General features: G+C 41.5%; 2 protein-coding genes across 3 annotated transcripts; one reads left to right on the top strand and one right to left on the bottom strand.

Moving 5' to 3' along the window:
* Positions 1-1,152: 1,152 nt before the first annotated feature.
* On the bottom strand, positions 1,153-4,589 carry tmed4 (transmembrane p24 trafficking protein 4). The gene is made up of 5 exons (XM_004070303.5): positions 4,383-4,589; positions 3,716-3,816; positions 3,517-3,642; positions 2,018-2,164; positions 1,153-1,936 (listed from the first exon to the last, which is right to left on the bottom strand). The coding sequence occupies exons 1-5, from the start codon at positions 4,516-4,518 to the stop codon at positions 1,787-1,789; spliced, it is 660 nt and encodes a 219-aa protein (XP_004070351.1). The 5' UTR covers positions 4,519-4,589; the 3' UTR covers positions 1,153-1,786.
* Positions 4,590-5,706: 1,117 nt separating this feature from the next.
* Positions 5,707-17,515, top strand: ikbkg (inhibitor of nuclear factor kappa B kinase regulatory subunit gamma). 2 transcript variants are annotated; one of them, XM_023956390.2, is made up of 15 exons: positions 5,738-6,093; positions 6,585-6,725; positions 8,299-8,570; positions 9,738-9,812; positions 9,956-10,141; positions 11,757-11,818; positions 11,990-12,037; positions 14,095-14,197; positions 14,278-14,393; positions 14,469-14,621; positions 14,698-14,770; positions 14,856-14,990; positions 16,109-16,245; positions 16,325-16,401; positions 16,487-17,515. In XM_023956390.2, exons 2-15 carry the CDS (start codon positions 6,587-6,589, stop codon positions 16,666-16,668), a joined length of 1,758 nt encoding a protein of 585 aa, XP_023812158.1. In that variant the 5' UTR covers positions 5,738-6,093; positions 6,585-6,586; the 3' UTR covers positions 16,669-17,515. The 2 variants fall into 2 exon arrangements, with proteins under 2 accessions (XP_023812159.1, XP_023812158.1); XM_023956391.2 differs by lacking the exon at positions 11,990-12,037 and having other exon boundaries at positions 5,707-6,093.
* Positions 17,516-17,863: the final 348 nt, after the last annotated feature.

The raw sequence follows: 17,863 nt of genomic DNA on the forward strand, positions 1-17,863 counted from the left end.
ACCGCTCACATTCACATCTGAGGGGTCATTTAAAGGGACCAGAAGAAGAATTGTTTGTCTTTGGACTGTGGGAAGAGGCTGTACTAAACCCATGCATGCACACTGAAAAGACCCAGCCGGGAACGGAACCAGAGCCTTCATGCTGTGAGGTGAGAGTGCAGCCACATTACCATCCATTTCCTGAATCCCTGCGGGGTCACTGGGTTGCTGGAGCCTATCCCAGCAGGGAAAAGGCAGGGTTTACCCTGAACAGGTTTGTTGCAGGGCCACACAATCAGATGCACACATAAGGGACAATTTAGAGTAAGCCATCACCTTTAAAAGAAGGTTTGTGGGAGAAAACCCACGCAGGACAATTTGCAAACTCCACACAGAGAGAACCTAGTTGGGATTCAAACCAGGACCTTCTTGCTGTGATGCAAGAGTGTGCCACATCACCGGTGACAAAACAAAAAGAAGTAACCATGGATGCAGGTTCTGTCTCTACTGGTGATAAACGGCTGCAAAAGAGTTGCCATCACTTCTTGACGTGTTTGCAGGATTCCTTGCTTCCTCACAGGAGCCTCAAACTTGTTTTTGTGCTGAAAATCAATGAGAAAGTGAAAAACCCCAGGAAAGTTTAAGGCAAAACTTGAATTCCAGGACATGTGGAAGTATTGCAGCAGTTCTGGACAGAATAAATCACAGGGATTAGATTAAATCTTCCATCTCTGCTCCATCAGAAGCTTTTTCACAGAGGAGGTTCAAGTCTAGTCTCACCTTCATTCATCATGAGGGAACATTTCCTCCAGAATAATCTTAAAACCTTTGCAGTTATATATCCTTTTTTCACTTTTGTGTTGCTGCAAAGGTGACACCGATCTGAACATGTGAAAGCGTTCTGGATTTGGTTAATCCAGAAGTCAATGATGAATGCTGACCAATCCTGGCAGCAAATGATTGAGCAGAAACTGAAAACGTGAAAGTTTGGGGGAAATTTTTTCCAGAATTATCAACATTGACTCACGTGTCACCTGGTCATGGAGGCCAGACTTCCTGTTTCTCTGTGATTCACGAAACCAAAGAATTTCTGCTCCACTCACCAGAACCGACCTTCCAGAGAACTTCATGAAAATTCAAACCAGGGGAAGTAAACAAACAGGAAACCTCATCGGAGGTTTCATGGATATTTGAAAGGTTTATTAAAGTACAAGTCACTCAGTAAAGAACCTCCAACATTTTTTTTCTTCAATTTACATTAAATTTATACACAAAACATAATAAATAAAGTCACAGAAAAAAAAAAGATTTGAATGGAATCTAGGAATACTGACAATACAGTTGTTATTTTTAAGCCGTCAGTTTTTACAACACAAGCAATGGCGTGCTCCGAGTGGTGTGATTAGGCCACGCCCAGGTGGTGCACCCTGTGCAAAGAGGGACCCCATAGCATAGGGATGCGCAAATAAACCAGATGGAAGAGGTTGTTCCGTTGGTCTGACAGAAATATTCAGGAGGCAGATCGAGTTGGAAATGTCTGCAGTCAGAAACAGCTGAAGACAATCTGAAGGTCTGAAATTCTGGTGGGACAGAACAACGAGAAGAGCGGTGGCTGGAATGTCAAAAACCTAAAATAACTTCAGGGGAAACGGATGCATTTGGATCAGTCTGGGTCAGTGATGCTCACTTGAAGACCACACGTGTCCTGGAAGTTTCATCGCTGAGGTCCAAGTTTGCTGAGACAAGTTTGTCTCGTCTGAACCGGCCGTATTCTTCGGAAAATCTCAAAGGAAGAAAAACAAAAAGATCACACGAGTTTCTTGGCTTCGAAGAAGCTTTTCAGGTGCTTCATCTGCCAAATGCCGGTGATGATGAGAATGAGCGTCTGAGTGATGGACCACCAGAGAACGCGCTGGTTGGTGCTCTCACTGGTCATGCGGAAGCGCTCCTCCCGATACTGTCAGAGACACGAGGGAAAGCATGTGAGTCAGCCGACGCCACGGCGACCGCAAGAGACGGTTCTCCAGAACATACTGACCCTCTGGTAGTTCTGCTCCTTCTGGATCTGCTCCACCTGGTCCAGAAGCTGTCGCACTCGGAGCTGAAGCTCGGTGAGTTTGTCCTTGGCTGCAATCTCCGGATAGTTGTTGGTATGTTCTCCAACCTGAATGTCCAGATGAACTCTCTGCAAAGTCAGGAAACGGGTTCTGTCAGATCACAGCACCGTGAAGAACCTAAACTCGTTTATCAATGCATTACTTCCATGAAAAAAGACATGAAACCCTAAAAAAAAGAAAAGTATTTTTTATTGACATAAAACGCATATCAAGAACTTCTGATGAACTTTTTTTATTTAGAGTCCGAACCCATGAGAGAAAACCTTTAGAAACAAACACAATGTTCTGGTTGGACGAAAGAAAAAGATCATGAAGATGAAACATCTATCCTGAGATTGCATCTATACTCCCTTCCTGGTTTCCACCGTAGATATGCTTTCATTGACTATGGAGAACCACAAGGGTCAATCCTGGGATCCCTTCTAATCAGTATTTTTATTTTTTTGCATCGTAAGAAGAAAATATAAAACTTATTCTGGTGCTTTTGTGTCGCAAAGAAAAAACGCAAAAGGAGTTGCCTTAGATTTAAAAGTAGAGATGAAAATGCTTTTGAATGATTTTTCTTTTTCTTTTTTCAAATGTGTTTACAGAAAAGTTTTATTTTCAGGACAAAAGCAGAAAAATTAAAGTGTGAAAGAATCTAACTAGGGGTAAAAACAAACTCTTCACAAAAATTTTAATTACTGTTTCTATGTTTTACAAAGTTTATTTGAAAAGTACATTAAATTAAAAAAAGCCAATCTACTTCATAGATTAAGAAAAGTTTAATCTCACAGTGACGTCTTGTTTTCATGGAACACAAAGATCATTTCACTGCAAGGAAAATTAAAAAAAAAAAAAAAAGATAAAACAAAAACAAAGCAGCTGCAAATTAATACTAGCTGAATGCAAATATTAGGTGAAGTTCTTTTATTATATTATAGAGATAAATACTATTATCTAAGAATGATGTTCCGCATAAATGTAATAAATGTGCCTTTTACTACTGACTTCCTGTTAAAAGAGCTTTTATCCTTAAATGGTCAGAATGTGGTGGGGAACTCAAGGTTATGTCAGGAAGACTCACTGATGAAGAGTCCTGGAAATATGGTCAGAACGCGATGTTATGACTTCACATTTATCTCATGTCAAACTGACTCGTTTCTCAGTCTGGGAGATAACACAGAAAACAGCCACTAAAGAGAACACATAACTCAGCTTTAATCCCAAATTTCCACAGAAGTTTTTGTTTGTGCCGTAATAGAAATTTCGGTGTTTTAATGTAGTTTTTATCTTTTCAATCTTGACTTGAATTTTTTGTCCTCTCCGAGTACAATTAAGCTCTCATGACACTCATAACTTATATGCTGGTACTACCAGTGGATATTATATGACGGCGTGTATCTGCACACTAAAGCATGTCAGATCCCCGTGGTCATACCAGCTTTCCTCCTGCAAACAGAGCCATCTTTGTGGAGTTGGAGTGCAGGCAGATCTGGTGCTCTCCCGGAGTATGCGAGGTGAACGTGAACCGTCCGTCCGAGCCGTACTGCCGTGACAGGATGATCTAGAAAGAGGGGGTCAGATCTTTGAATCCACCGCTCAAGCCCTAGACGTGCTCCGTGAGCTTCCAAGCTCACCTTGGTGTCGGGATCCTTGATCTCTACGTGCATCCCGAGGCCAGGGGTGGCCGGCAGGAAGGAGCCGCTTTGTTTGTCCCACAGCTGGGTGCGGTATTTACCTGTCAGGCAGAAACACGTGGCATCAGGCCCTCTAGTTTACACCGCTCAACGGTGAACCAACCGCTTACATTCATTTTTAATTTCACCTCTGCAGCTACTTTTTCAGCAGGTAAACAAAGAAAATTGAAAAGACAAACATGGACAGCTGTTTCTTAAGACACTTAAAGTAAACATTATAGGAAGATTAAAGGTTTAAGATGAACTCAAACGCTCCTAAGAAAGTTCATTTGCATAGAAAAAGCGAAATAATTTAATGCTTGACTGTTTTAACTTTAATAAATTAAATTGACATGTTTGGATAAAACTAAACCAATGTATCTGAGAGAAAAAAATTAAGAAATATACATTTTTAATATGCCAGAATAAATTGATTTACATTGAAAGTGTGTAATATGTTGTCGAACTTCATATATTTATATTAATGTGCAGACAAATGTGTTAGTGAAATTCTGCAGACCTTTTTCCCCCCCACATTTCCATTGTCTGACCTGTTTTCTGTCATTGCAGTTGGCTGCTCACAGCTGCTAGCTAGACGCGCGAGGCTAACTAGGTAACTACAACTCACCGATGACCATCGTCTCGTCTGGGATTTCTTCTATGAAACATTTCTTCTCCGTCTCTCCTATGTGAAAATAAAGCGCAGAAATCGAAGAAATCCAAGACAGAAGGAGAAAAGCTCGGGCTGCGGGAGCGGAGAGCATTTTTGTCACCTCCCTCACTTTAGCCGCTTACAGGAAGCTGCGGCCTGCTGACGTCACGAGCGTCTGCGGAAGAAGGAAAGGGGATCTTCCGGAATTTAGATTCCCTGCGCTTTACCTGACAGGCAACTTTTGACGCGGCCTAATTTTGGTGCCCAATTTTTTTTTAAAATTCCTCCAAGATGTAAACACTTCTTTATGGCTGTCTCTTCAGTTCAAACTGCTAATGTACGGTGTGCTGCTGCAAGCTAACATGTTAAATAATACAATATTGTATAAACAGATGCAAATTCTGATTATTTTGTTTTCAACATCAAATTTAACATTCTGTATACAGCACTTTTCCTACTAGAGTAACACAAAGTGCTTTTCTGACTTCAAACAATTAAAACTGAAATTATAAAACATAGAGTGCCCTCAACCCTCCCGACTGCCCACTCCCTATCTAGATGAATCCATTTAAATCCAGTTTTCCTAAAGAACTGAATCCTGTGGGAACATGAGCTGGATCCCCACATTGTTGTGTTTGTGTTACTCCCCATGTGTCATTAGCACACGGCTGGCTTTTGGTGCAGGTCAGAGGCGGCAGCTCATGTGAGAACAGAAAAACATTAGTATTGATTTTAAAAATTGGCTATTTTTACTAATTGGGGCTTTTTCAAAGTGCATACTATCAAATTATTGTCTCAGTCATGGGTCCAAAGCGCTCCAGGTTCAAGTTTTTAATCCCGTTGTCGATTCGTGGCAGACCCTCTTCATTTTATCTGTTCTGTTGTCTGGTTCCCTTCATTATTGAAGTTTTAGGATGTTTATTGCATTGATTTATTCAAGCAGTTTCTTTCATCAAGTGTCTGTTTCTTTGTGTGTGTCAACCAGTCATCCCTGATACTTGAACAAGTGTTGCAGTTTCTGCAATTTGCTTCTTCTTTGATTTTTCTGCTTTTTCTTTTTTTTTGGTATCATCACCCCCCCCCCCTAAACCTGACTTTGACTTTGCTGAGTTTGCAATGTTTTGTGATCCCACTCAACTTTCACTGTTTTATTATTTTTTTATATTTCACTGTAATATATTTGCAAGCTTTATCAATTAAAATAAAGTAGAAAATCTTATATTTATAAAACCTAATTCAGCAGGAAAACTTTACACACTTGTTCGTGCTTAAAATAAGATACTCAAACCGTTCCCCTTTCAGATCTACAAACCGGAGAACCGACACCTGAAAGGCAAAACTCAGGGTTAAAATATTCGAGGAATTTTCCGAGCTAACAACAGTCGCCTCGGCTCGGACGAAAACCCCGTAGCGAACGTGAAGCAAAGGAAGAAAAGGCCTCCTACATCCACACAGAATGTGCCTTTAAGGTTCGATAGTCTGCCAGCGTGAAGCTGTGTTTATGACAGCCGAGGAGCGAGGCCGCTTTCCCAGCCCTTCACTGCCGCATTAGCCTAGCTAGCTAAAAATTAGCCAAAATAGTGCTTCTGGACTCGTCGAGCTTCCTTCCTGGCGCAGGTTTGAGGGGGGGACTGTAAAAACTCTGGATGTGTGTTATTCTGGACAACAAAGGGAAAAAGAAGTTAAGGTAAGAGAGATCCTGTCCTTGTTTTGTTAAAATAAACTAGTATGTATGCGTCCAAACTGTTCAGAGACAGTCACGGATGTCCAAAAACCAAAAAAACATCAGTCTAGTTTGGAATTAGGTCGTTGATTTTATTTATTTTTTCTGTTAAAATCCAACTGCGTTCTCTTTACTTTCATTTTTAAAGCTATTTTAAACCCAATGTGTCTTTTATCCCGGCCTAAGGTGTGATGACGATGACGTAATGTTTTCCTTACCTGCAGTCATGTTCATGGATGACGTCCACATGTTTTTTTTTTTTTTTTTAGCAGAGAGGCTGAAGCCTTTAAGGAGCAGATCTGCTTCATATTTTCAACAAAAATGAGTAAAAGAATCAAAATGAAAGTGAAAGTCTGGTCCTGGTGCACATGTCAGGGCTCAAACCTGTTTCCACGCTTACGGACTGGATGTTGACTTTGACAGGTGTGTGATGATAATCCACTGTAATCCTGCAGGAATGGTCCAGCCGCAGCCCGACGGCCCCATGCAGTGGGACATGTCAGGGGAGGACAGTGGCGGGGCCCTCAGGGTCCCACCGGAGCTTGCTGGTCATGAGGTGGTGTCCAGATTACTGTGTGACAACCAGCAGCTCAGAGGTATCGCACCCACGGCTTCGCTCACACAACTTTTAACGAGGATTCTTCATCTGACCCTGTTTACGCTTTCTTTTCTTTTCAATTTCTCATCCATGACAGGAACATATTTTTTTTTTTTTTTAAAGTTAAATACATTTTAGGTCCGGCGGGGTGGAGCTCGCTTATAATCAGAGGCTGACTTCTTAAAACATTGTGGTATATATATTTTAGTTTCTGCTTTAGTTAACTCAGCTTTTTAACTGACATATTTTATACACGTAAAAGCAGAAAATAAGAGAAGCTTAATTCAAAACAAATCTATATGTGGTTTAACCATCTTTTACACTATTTTAGTTATTTACCATATTTGCCTGTTTTGTAAACGGAAAAAAATCAGAAAAACAGAAATAATTAATTATTTAGCTCCTTCATAGTTTGGACCTCTCCCTCTGGATCGGCTGCTCTTCAGCCACTGCGGCTCTGGATGGGAACCTGCATCACTGCTTAGCTGTGGTGGAGCGGTCCCCGCCTGTGATGCTGCATTTGGCTGGTTATGCGGCTGTTCACAGAAAGGGAGGTTCCAATTATTAGCGTTTCCAACATATTGTCTTCATACTTCTTTTTTATTATTATTTTTCTTTTTATGTTAATTGTTGTTTTATGTTATTTATTTTGTTTTGTTTTAATGTAAATCACTTTGTGTTATACTTTTATATGAAAAGTGCTTTATAATTAAAGTTTGATTGATTTATAGACCCACTCTGATGAAAATTAAAAATTTTTTTTTTTTTTTTTTTTTTTATCATCTTCTCAGATGTCTTAGAAAATTTAGCTTGCAGGGTATTTCTTTATTCAAATTGTTGTGAATCAGGAGTGTGTGGTGAAATGCTGTTTGACAAAGAGCTTATTTGTGATGTAGAAAATATGATTGGCGGGCCACAAACTTCCTGCTCCGCTCCATTCTGATGCATCCACTTGCAGACAAATAGATCCATGTGCGTCTTTGTTTTCCTCGTCTGAGCTGGAATCTGGATCTAAACTGGACGGATGGATAGCTCCAATATTTCTCAGCATTTTTGTCACTCCGGTAGTGTTAGGTTGGGGGTGTGAGGGGCTGTAAGCTAGCAGGAAAACGGGTAAACAGGTGAGTGACGGGAAGTTGGGGCAGGCTTACTCCACGTCAACAGTCCCGCCCACAACTCAGAGGTCAATTTTTGATGAATCGCTGCCACTCTGCAGGAATTATGTCCTTGAAAATGGCAGTCTTTTTAGATTATGGCTAAAAGTGGCCGCATTATATCAAAAAGACCACTGAGAACGTGTTTAAAAATAGATCAAAAGATGATCGGAGTGGGTCTTTAAAGGATATTTTTGGTTAAAATGGAGTGACGGATACTTCAAGCTGCCCTGAACGCACACAGGAAGTTGGTTTCATGTCTAGCAGATGTAAATACACATTCAGATGTGGTAAATGCTGTCTCTTCTATCTGTGAATAGTATCACAGCATAAGAACAGAGTCAGGGCAGCAAAGTTTGGATAAACTTCTGTGTGAGACCGAAAGACGAAAGTCGTACTTTATGTTTGCTCCTCCAGAGGCACTGCGGAGAAGCAACCAAGCTCTCCGCCTGCGCTGTGAAGAGATGGAGGGATGGCAGCAAAGAACCAGAGACGAGCGAGAGTTTTTGAGCTGTCGCTTCCAGGAGGCCAGGGCCCTCGTGGAGAGGCTGGCGCAGGAAAACCACTCGCTGAAGGTCACGGCGAACGGACCAGGCTCCTCCCCGTCTTCCGGTCTGTCCTGCAGCTCAAGTCAGACTGAAGACCTGCAGGGACGCCCGGCTGTAAACGGGCCGACAGATGGACAGCAGGTAGAAATGAGTGAATGAACTCCAGCTGTCTGTTTCTTCTCCCTGAAGAAATGTGATTCTTTAGTGGTTTGATGAAAACTTGACCTGAAGCTGAAACTGAGTTTAGATTCTACAGGGTAAAATGCATAGAAACAGGAGAATTAATTGTGCTCTGATGGCAGGTATGCAACGAGTTGAAGGACAAAAACAACTTTCTTTAAAAGAAAAAAAAGGATAAAACTGTTTGAATAAATATGTTTGAGCTGAGTAGTGTCCTGCAAATTGACGATAACATCATAAACATAAATATTATTGCTTCACTTGCCAAAAATTCAGGTTTTTGCTGCATAGTGAACTTTGTGTGTTGACAGTCAGTTTTGCTAATTCGGGTTTGTTCCCTCAAAGATCCGTGTTCTCGTTTGGAGCATCTGCCAAAACTTAGGGACCACAGATCCGCAGCAATAAAAAAACCACGAATGGTCTTGCTTTGTCAAGTCATGGAAAGTTGGGATGTTGGGATCCCGAGTCTCTTAGGACAAATCCATTTATGAATCAATTTGGGGTCCGGACTGACTCCTCCTTAACCCCAAATTTCCACCTTTTCTCTAAATGCTTCCAAAAGCCCTGTAGTGCAGCATCTCTCCGCTTGGAGTCGAAGCAATTCATTCAGATGAAAGTCTGCTGGTGTGACCTCCATTACCACCAGCAGGCAGCGTGGTCAGAGCTACAGTTTGGTGCAAAATGTTTGCAGGAGTTCCCCATATTGTCAGTGAATCTGAATGGATTGCAGAAAGCTATCTTGATCATCCTAGTCCAGGATTTCTCCTGGAGTGACCTTAGCTGGATGACTAAAACATGTCCAGATACGTCTGCAGACACCGTTTGGTTTTTGTCTCAGGAATGGAGGCGCTCGTCTGGTTTAGGAAGTAGCTTTACTGACAGAAGTCTCTTCAGGATTAAGCCACAAAGATGACAGTCGACCGTTCACTTGTCTCAGCTCTTTTTGAATTTTTTATGTCGTCTCTGCATCCATGTTTTTCTTTCAATTAAAATTTTATACTGAAGCTTCAACCTTAACTATTAAATGCAGAAGCTTTTATTTTGTAACATCTTACAGATTATAATCTTTAACCAAAATAGTTTATTTCAAAATAAATTCAGTTTTTTTGTTGATTTCTTTCCTCTCAGACTCTTGATCAGTGGGAGAGGAAAAGAGCTGACGAGACCGAACAGCGAACACAAACCACGCCCCCTCGCAGCCTGGTGAGACGGTCTGCGCGCCAGCTTCCTGCTTCTCTGCACACTCCTGTCACTGCATAGACACTTGCCTCCCTGTTCGACAGTTTTGTGGCTCATTGATAGTCTATCTGTGTCTTAGCTTAATGCAGCTGTCTGTTTGTCTGTAGCCGTTAGAGGGAACAAACGACTTCCTGAAGCTGCTGAAGAGCCACAAGGAGCAATTGGAGGAAACGATGAGAGACCTGATGAAGAAGAACGAAAATCTGGAGAGGGAGAAGGAGGAGGGAGAGAAGGAGAGGGATCGGATGCGGCGCTGCATCGACCAGCTGAGATCCAAACTGCTGCACACGCAGGTGATGCAGAGTCCAGAAAAAATCCAGATCTTTCTCTCCTTTTTGCACATTGTGGTTAAAAAACGGCCAGTTTTGGTCTTAATTTGCATCATGGCTGCTATGAATGATCCAACATTCACAGATGCTGTTAAATCTGTTGTGATCAGTTGGTCACTTGGCTACAAAAAAATACGTTTCTGATTGTGGAAAATTTTGAAAACACAAATAAAACGGAGCCTCTTGTTAAGTGAAGCAGAATATCTGACCCATGTTTGAGGAGGAGCTCATGTCCACGAACGCCAGACATCCAATCACGATGGCCTTTTTCCAGGGTCATGTAGACGGGAAAGTCCCATCATGCAATAGTGTTTCCTCGCTATAACGAGGTTCACTGTTTGCAGATTTTATTTCAGTGCAATTTTTGCATGCTTTTTTAAAATGATTTTTTACAGCACATTGTTTTCTGCGTCCTGATTGGCTGTAGACCTTTTGTGAATTGATCTCCTTTGTGCTATGTATCTTGTACAGAATGCATTTAGCTTTTCAGATCTTTGTTTTCATCCTAAAAAATTGGACTCAAGGTTTGAAGGAGTTTAAACAAGAGAGAGAAGTGTGAAAATGTTCATGTCTGTCTGAGAAAAGTGTATAAAGTGTTTAGTGAGGAGCTTTACAGCCTTAAAACATCTCCAATAATTGTACAAAATATGCTTACTTTACAGATTTTACAGATATATTTGTAAAATTTATTTATTCATTCATTCATCTTCTAAACCCGTTTTGTCCCTTTCGGGGTCACGGGGCTGCCGGATTCTATCCCGGCCACGTGTGGGCGAAGGCAGGGGACACCCTGCCCTGGACAGGTCTCCATTCTGTCGCAGGTCAACAATCACACACCCGTGCAGACTCACATTCACACCTTTGGACAATTTAGAGTAACCAAAAAACCTATGAAGCATGTTTTTTGGACGTTAGGAGGAAGTTCCTGGAGAAAACGCACGCATGCACGGGGAGAACATGCAAACACAGAAAGGTCCCCCATTGATGTTCTGTTTCAGTTTCCCCAGCCGGGACTTGAACCTGGGGCCTTCTTGTTGTGAGGCAAGAGCGCCAACCACTGCTCCACCCTGCAGCCCCATTTTTATAATTGGAAATAGTGTATTTCATAGTTTTACATCTGCGTAAACCTTTTGCAGGTTTGTAAACCTAATGCAGGATCCAGATTAGCGTTGCATAAGCACCGTCTCCTCCTGGCAGAGCACAGAGAACAGCATCAACACGTGACCTTTCTGACATGCTACTTTCCGTGTCCACAAAGCTAACGCTACGATCGTCAGCGTCGCTATATTTACAGAATACTCATGAATAGAGATTTTAAAAATTACAAGAAGTTTGGTCATTGCAAACGCAGATTTTCTGATGATCCCATTTCCAATATTTGCAGTTATTGATCACTCCTAGCAGGTATCTGGTTGTTGTGGGATGTTGTCAGTGGTGCTGAGGCAGGCAGATGTTTCACCTGCCTAGAAGGTTACTGACGACAAAACAAGAGTGACAAGAAGAAAACAGAGACTTTCCAACACGTCGCCCGCAGAAATCTGCAGCATTTACCTGACAGAGTCATGTGAATGTTTTTCAGGCCACTTCTGGCACCGAGGAGGTGGTTCAGCTCCGCTCGGAGGCTCAGCACTCGTCTGACTGGTAAGAGCTGCTGGATCTGGTCTCTTCCCGTTTGATCACTAACAGCACTAAACTGATTTTCTGCTGCCAACAAACCTGATTCTGTTTCTGCTCTGACACACACTCACATGCTTCTTTGGATCCACTTGAGATGTGCTCGTCTCCTTTCTCATCTTCTTGTCCCTTTTCCAGCTCTAGCCTGGCTAAGCTCACACAGCAGCTTCAGGCCACGCAGGGCAGGTGAGCCGGCGCCCTGTTTGGCTTTCTCTGTCTCCATATCTGCATGCTGCTCTACTGTCCCTCAACCAAACCTACTTTCCTCTGTTTGCTTGTAAATGAAAATGTTTATAGAATTTAAATTAGGGGAGTGACGATAACCGCATCACCGCACTTTTTTTTTGTTTAAAGTTTTTTACGGTTTATTACGGTTCTCTTTCACTCCGTAACACAGAACGCGTACTGTTAGATTTCGATGAAAATCACTACATGTTTTGTTTGGGAACTATTTTGTGCTGCGCAAAGTTACGTTTCTGTATAAACAAAGGCGGAGCCTCCTGCCCCGTGTTCTTCATGGGTATCAGGCGACACCGCGCCCCCTGCTGGTTCATCACCGCAGTGATCAAAAATCCCACACCGTCACAGCTCTAATTTAAATATTTTGTTATGAATCTTTTTTTCATGTGAATCACCATCACAAGCTGACACAGCTTTTCTCTAAATCTTTTTCATGTTCCTGAAATTATTACAGAGGCTACATATGTCACACAAAGGGCTTTACATATTATTATTATGAAAAATATTTAACTCAGAAGCCAAAAGCAAAAAAAGTACAATACAGCCCCTCTGAGCCCCCAACAGGCAACGTTATGAAACACAAAATGATAAATGAATTAAGATGGGAGGTACAAATCTGGCATGTTATTGAAGTGGGGACTTGAACCGGAGATGCAGCCCGGAGATGATATTGATCTATAAAAACAGTCATATTCATAGAGGACACAAGCACAGGACACCCCACCCCCCCGCCACCCCCGATCAAAGCAAGGAGCCAGACCCAGGAGATCCCCGTTCACTAAGGAGGCGTCATCGCTGGAACAAAACATGAAACATAAAAGTAAAGATAAAAGTAAAGATCAATAAATAAACTTTAAAGAATAGGTATAAGCACTGATATGGAATTAAATAGATTTAGAAATAAATAAATAAATGGAAACAAATAAGTATGAATACATAAAATAATGTAAATATCAAATGAAGATGTTCCTAAATTTGAGGGTTTTAACCCTGCAAAACCCAACAATTTTCTTCAGGTCTTTTAAAGTTATTTCAACAAATTTGGTTTTTATATTTTAATTTAAGGAAGCGGTATTCAGCAGCCAAAAAAAAAAATATATATATATATAAAAAAGAAATACGATTAAACAAAAACGAAAAAACCGAGGGCCAAATTTAATCATCCCTGAATTAGTGATTTCATATTCTAATGAAACACTAAGGCAATACTTTTTCCTTTCTAGTTTAAACTTCGCTGTCAGATGACAGCTGCAGTTTCCAATTGTACCATTTAGAGGGATTGTAGTTTTAAGACCCTTAAGTGACTTATTTTTCACCTGATTAATGTGAATCTCCTCAAGAAGGGGATGTACACCACAGAGGGAGATCTGTCACACCAGTTCAGACATTTAAAAATGGAGAAGAAAGTGAGATTCAAGCAGTTGAATAGGGAAAATGAAGCAGACCAGAAAAATAAAGATGTTTTTCAACATCAAGGTACTTGTATACTTAAGAACTTTTCGGGCTGTTTTTCAGTTTTTTAAATATTTTTTTTTACTTTCGATTAGTCCTTGAAACTATAAGGAAAACCTAATTATCTTGATAATAAAGTGCAACAACTAGGACTATTGTACTTTTGATGGATCTCTTACTTAAAAATGAATAGGATTTAGATTAGGGGCCTTAAAGGCCGGTGTGCTAAATGTTTTCCAACTAACCTGCCATAGAAGCTCTTTATTGGCTAAACACGCCTGATCCAGGTTATCAGCAGCAGATAAGGCAGGATTTCTGGAAAAGACCAGGAGGATGCTGTTCTTCAAGGCCTGAAGTTTGACCCCCTTGACTTTTAGATGAGTACTGTGGTGACCTCTGAAGAAAGCCGCCAAAAGGCAAAAGACAAATATGAAATTGTTAAATTTCAACCTTATTACTGTGTATCATGAATTCTGAAAACTGTCTGATCTTTCTGGAATCTAGAACCATGTCAAATATAGAAAAGAAATGCTGATGAGTTTGATATCCAGGTATCGTGAGCTGGAGGAGAAGCTGGATTACCTGCAGAAGAGCTCGGCTCAGCGCGACAGAACTGAGGCGCTGCTCAAACAGAAGGAGAAGGACTGCGTGCAGGTATGACGCACACCTGCTGTCCGGCAGCAGCGCTCCACTTCAGAGAACTGTCGACCTCACCTCTCCTTGTGTTTGTGCAGTTGGCCAAAGACTGTGAAGCCCTGAAAGCTCAGGCAACTTCCCTGCTGGGGGAACTACAAGAACGACAGAGCTGCCTGGAGAAGAGCGAGCACGAGCGCAAAATGCTGGAGGAGAAGTAAGCGTCTGACTGAAAAGGACATGAACACGTGGGTAGTAGCCCTCTCATGGGTGGGGGCTTTTCTGTGCACAGGCTAGGCAGTAAGGTGAAGGCGCTGCAGGCGGCGGAGCGGGAGCTGGAGCAGCAGAGGAAGCAGCACCACGTGGCCGTGGACAAGCTGATGCTGCAGTCGCAGAGCCTGGAGCAGGCGCTGAAGGTCGAGAGACACGTGGTCACAGAGGAGAGGTGCAAGCACAGCGCTGCTAAGGATTTATTCCAGGTCTAATCTGTGCAGGACATGAACGTGTTTCTGTTCTGTTAGGAAAAAACTGACACAGCTGCAGCACGCATACACATGTCTGTTCAGAGATTATGACGCCAAGCTGAAGAACGAAGTAAGAAAAATCTCCGTCACCTATATTTTTACCTTGGTTTGCTTTGCTCCTTTCATCCTGATGGTCCTCCTCCCGGTTTCTCCAGGGAGGAGATCTTTCCAGCCGGCTGGATGAGGCAGAGCAGGCGCTGGCCCTGAAGCAGGACCTGATTGACAAACTGAAGGAGGAAGTGGAGCAGCTGAAAGGCTCTCTGGAGACGGTGCCTGTCCTCACTGCGCAGGTGAAATTCTCATCACTGTTTTTCTAGTTAAACTGCAAGTGTTTTGTTACTTCCGTCTAAAATCCCAGACATACGTCTGAAGACTTCTATGGCAGTGGTCCCCAAGCTTTTTCAGGACCGGTATAATGTCAGACAATATAGGCTGAAGTGGGCTGAAGCATCCAGTTTCCCCTTTACTTTGGAGGTAAAGTTTATCTTGATCCTCTGTAAAAATATCTGAGGCTAGCTGCTTTAAACGTTATTTGTACACTAGATGTGATGTAGGAACCATTAAAGTGGGAAATAGATTTTCCCTTAACCCATAACAGTCAAAGTAGAAGCTAAAAAATCAGATGCCAACTTCAGCCTCATCTGACTTTAAAGATGCTGCAGATTAATAAAGGAAATGGCCACCAAAAATGGTATTTAAATAAATATAAATTGAATAGTAAACTAGAATTCACTGAGCAACTTTTATTAGCAGCATCCTTGTAACATTACACAGCTGGGGGGTGGGGGTGGGGGGGCGCTGCTCTAGGAGACCTAATCAAGATCAATTTAAACTAGATAAAAAACCACAGTGTAAATCTTTAAAAAAAATCTTCAAACGCAGAAAAAAAATTGTGTTAATTTGGCAAAAAATGTAAAATAAAAACAAAATGTATATTAATTTCAAATCTAGAAACTCTGATTTGGCGTACAGTAATTATAATCATCACCTCACTTCCTGGTGGTTAATGGGGTCAAAGCCCTATTCCCACGTAAAATTAGGGTCAGCGAAAAAACAAAAAGTCGGAATTGAAACTATAAACCAAGTACTGAAAAAACAAAATAACAAAAATAGAAAAGACAAGAAATGTCTCATTTTTCGCTTTTAAATTGCCACATTTCAGCTCTGAAATTTCAAAAAGTCGTGACAGGAAAATTCATGAGAATTTATGAAATCTAGGTCACCAAAAGAAGCCAAGTCAGTCTCATTAAAATGCACTAATCTTTAAATCTGACAATTTTACAGGCACATGGTTGTGGAAATAAAAAAGAAATACATTTCTTTTCACAGAATGATTTAAAAGGAATAAAGACACACACACATCTTCAGCTTTGTTTTCTTTTTTGTTTTTTGCATTATTTTTCTCCAGGCTGAGATCTACAAAGCAGATTTCCTCGCAGAGCGAGAAGCCCGCGAGAAACTGAACCAGAAAAAGGAGGAGCTGCAGGATCAGCTGAATCAAGCCAAGACTGAAATCGACAGACTCAACTTGGAAGCAACATCACGGTAACAAAACCTGGACAGCAGGGATGTTGAACATGGAAAATGGCCTGTATGGAACTTACGTCTTTCTCTCACACTTCAGAGCACGCATGGAGCAAATGAAGCTGAGACACTTAGATGACTTTTCCACACGGACCCCTCTCATTCCCCCTCCACAAGGTACCGAAAGCTTGATCTGCTATCAACCAGAGGAAACTCGTTTGTAAGCCGTGTTATGATGTCCTCTCTGCTTTCACTCCTTCAGGAGTTTTTCCTGGTGCCGGTTTCAACACGGTGCCTGCGGCGCCGTCCTTCCGTCAGCTTCCGGTCAGCGATCCAGGAGCAGTGGGAACTGAGGACTTGCCGGATTTATGCTGTCCCAAGTGCCAGTACCTGGCTCCAGACATGGACACGCTGCAGATACATGTCATGGATTGTATACAGTAACATGAGTAGCATGACTGTATATATTTATACATGATCTAGTATAACAGTGGGTGTAGCTGTGTGTCTGTGCTCAGTTGCAGCCTGGAAAAGCATCTGTCCAATTGCACCTTACTCGCTCTCTCTACAGATGAAAACACAACATTTGTTGGAAGTTAGATCCCGGCAATCATCAGCTCAATGAAAACAGACCCAAACCAGAATGATCATTTTTACCCGCAGTACTACCTTCCATTCAGATTATGTTTTTCCTTTTTATCTCCAACCCTTTTATGTTTCCCCTCATTCCTGCCCGCTGAGGCCCTCATGCAAACATTCATGTCCATGCTTTCCTCCACAGCCTTTTTGAGCTCAATAGTTCACTCCTAAGGCACCGAGTAGCTCTCATTTACCTCCATCATTCATCCATCACATCAGTATTTATTGGACCTAATACTGAGCTGAAAAGAATCAGTGTTATTTTGTCTAGAGAGAACGGGTGTGAAAATGTGAATTATTATTTAGTGAGCTTTAATGTTGGAGAAATCGACATATGTCTGGTAGTAAATGTAGACATCAGCACTAATCAAAATGTATTATTGCATATGAGAGATGGATTTACTCGTCTTGAAAGCGTTCCATCCTCTGTGTCGTGTGCCTGTGGAAATGTTGAGCTCTGCTGCTGCTTAACTCCTGAGCCTTCCTCAGCTCCTCTTCCTCCCCTGATCCGTCTTGCCTACACCCAGCTGCTTCTCTATAAGACTGTAAGAGTATAGAAGTTTTGTAGCAGTTTCTGTGACTCCTGTTTGTCATAAAAGGTCATTTGATGCAAAGATGTTGGGTCTAAAAAAAATAAATTGGATTATTCAAATGTCTGTGTTTTTCATACACTAACTTTAGTGTAACAGAGGTTTTCTGTGCTTAATGCTGTTTATTATTAATGTCTTTTCTTTGGATCTCTGCAAAATCTGCACTATTTCACATTGTGTTTTTTATTTTTGTTCATATTGTGGATGCAGAGAGAGAAAAAATACAAGACTGGAGCATATCAGTGTTACATTAACAACGAAACAAAAGAACATACACAAGTTTTGGTCAACACCTGCTTAAATAAAGGTATGAACTTAAAGAATGTATCCAAGAAAACTCACAGGTGCTATAAAATAATTTCAGCTAAATGTAACGAAAAGTTTTGAAGGCAGTAACTGTTAAGTTTTGT

Source organism: Oryzias latipes, chromosome 7 (assembly GCF_053564925.1).
Source record: "Oryzias latipes strain Hd-rR chromosome 7, Olatipes_Hd-rR_3.1".
NCBI classification, from domain to species: Eukaryota; Metazoa; Chordata; class Actinopteri; order Beloniformes; family Adrianichthyidae; genus Oryzias; species Oryzias latipes.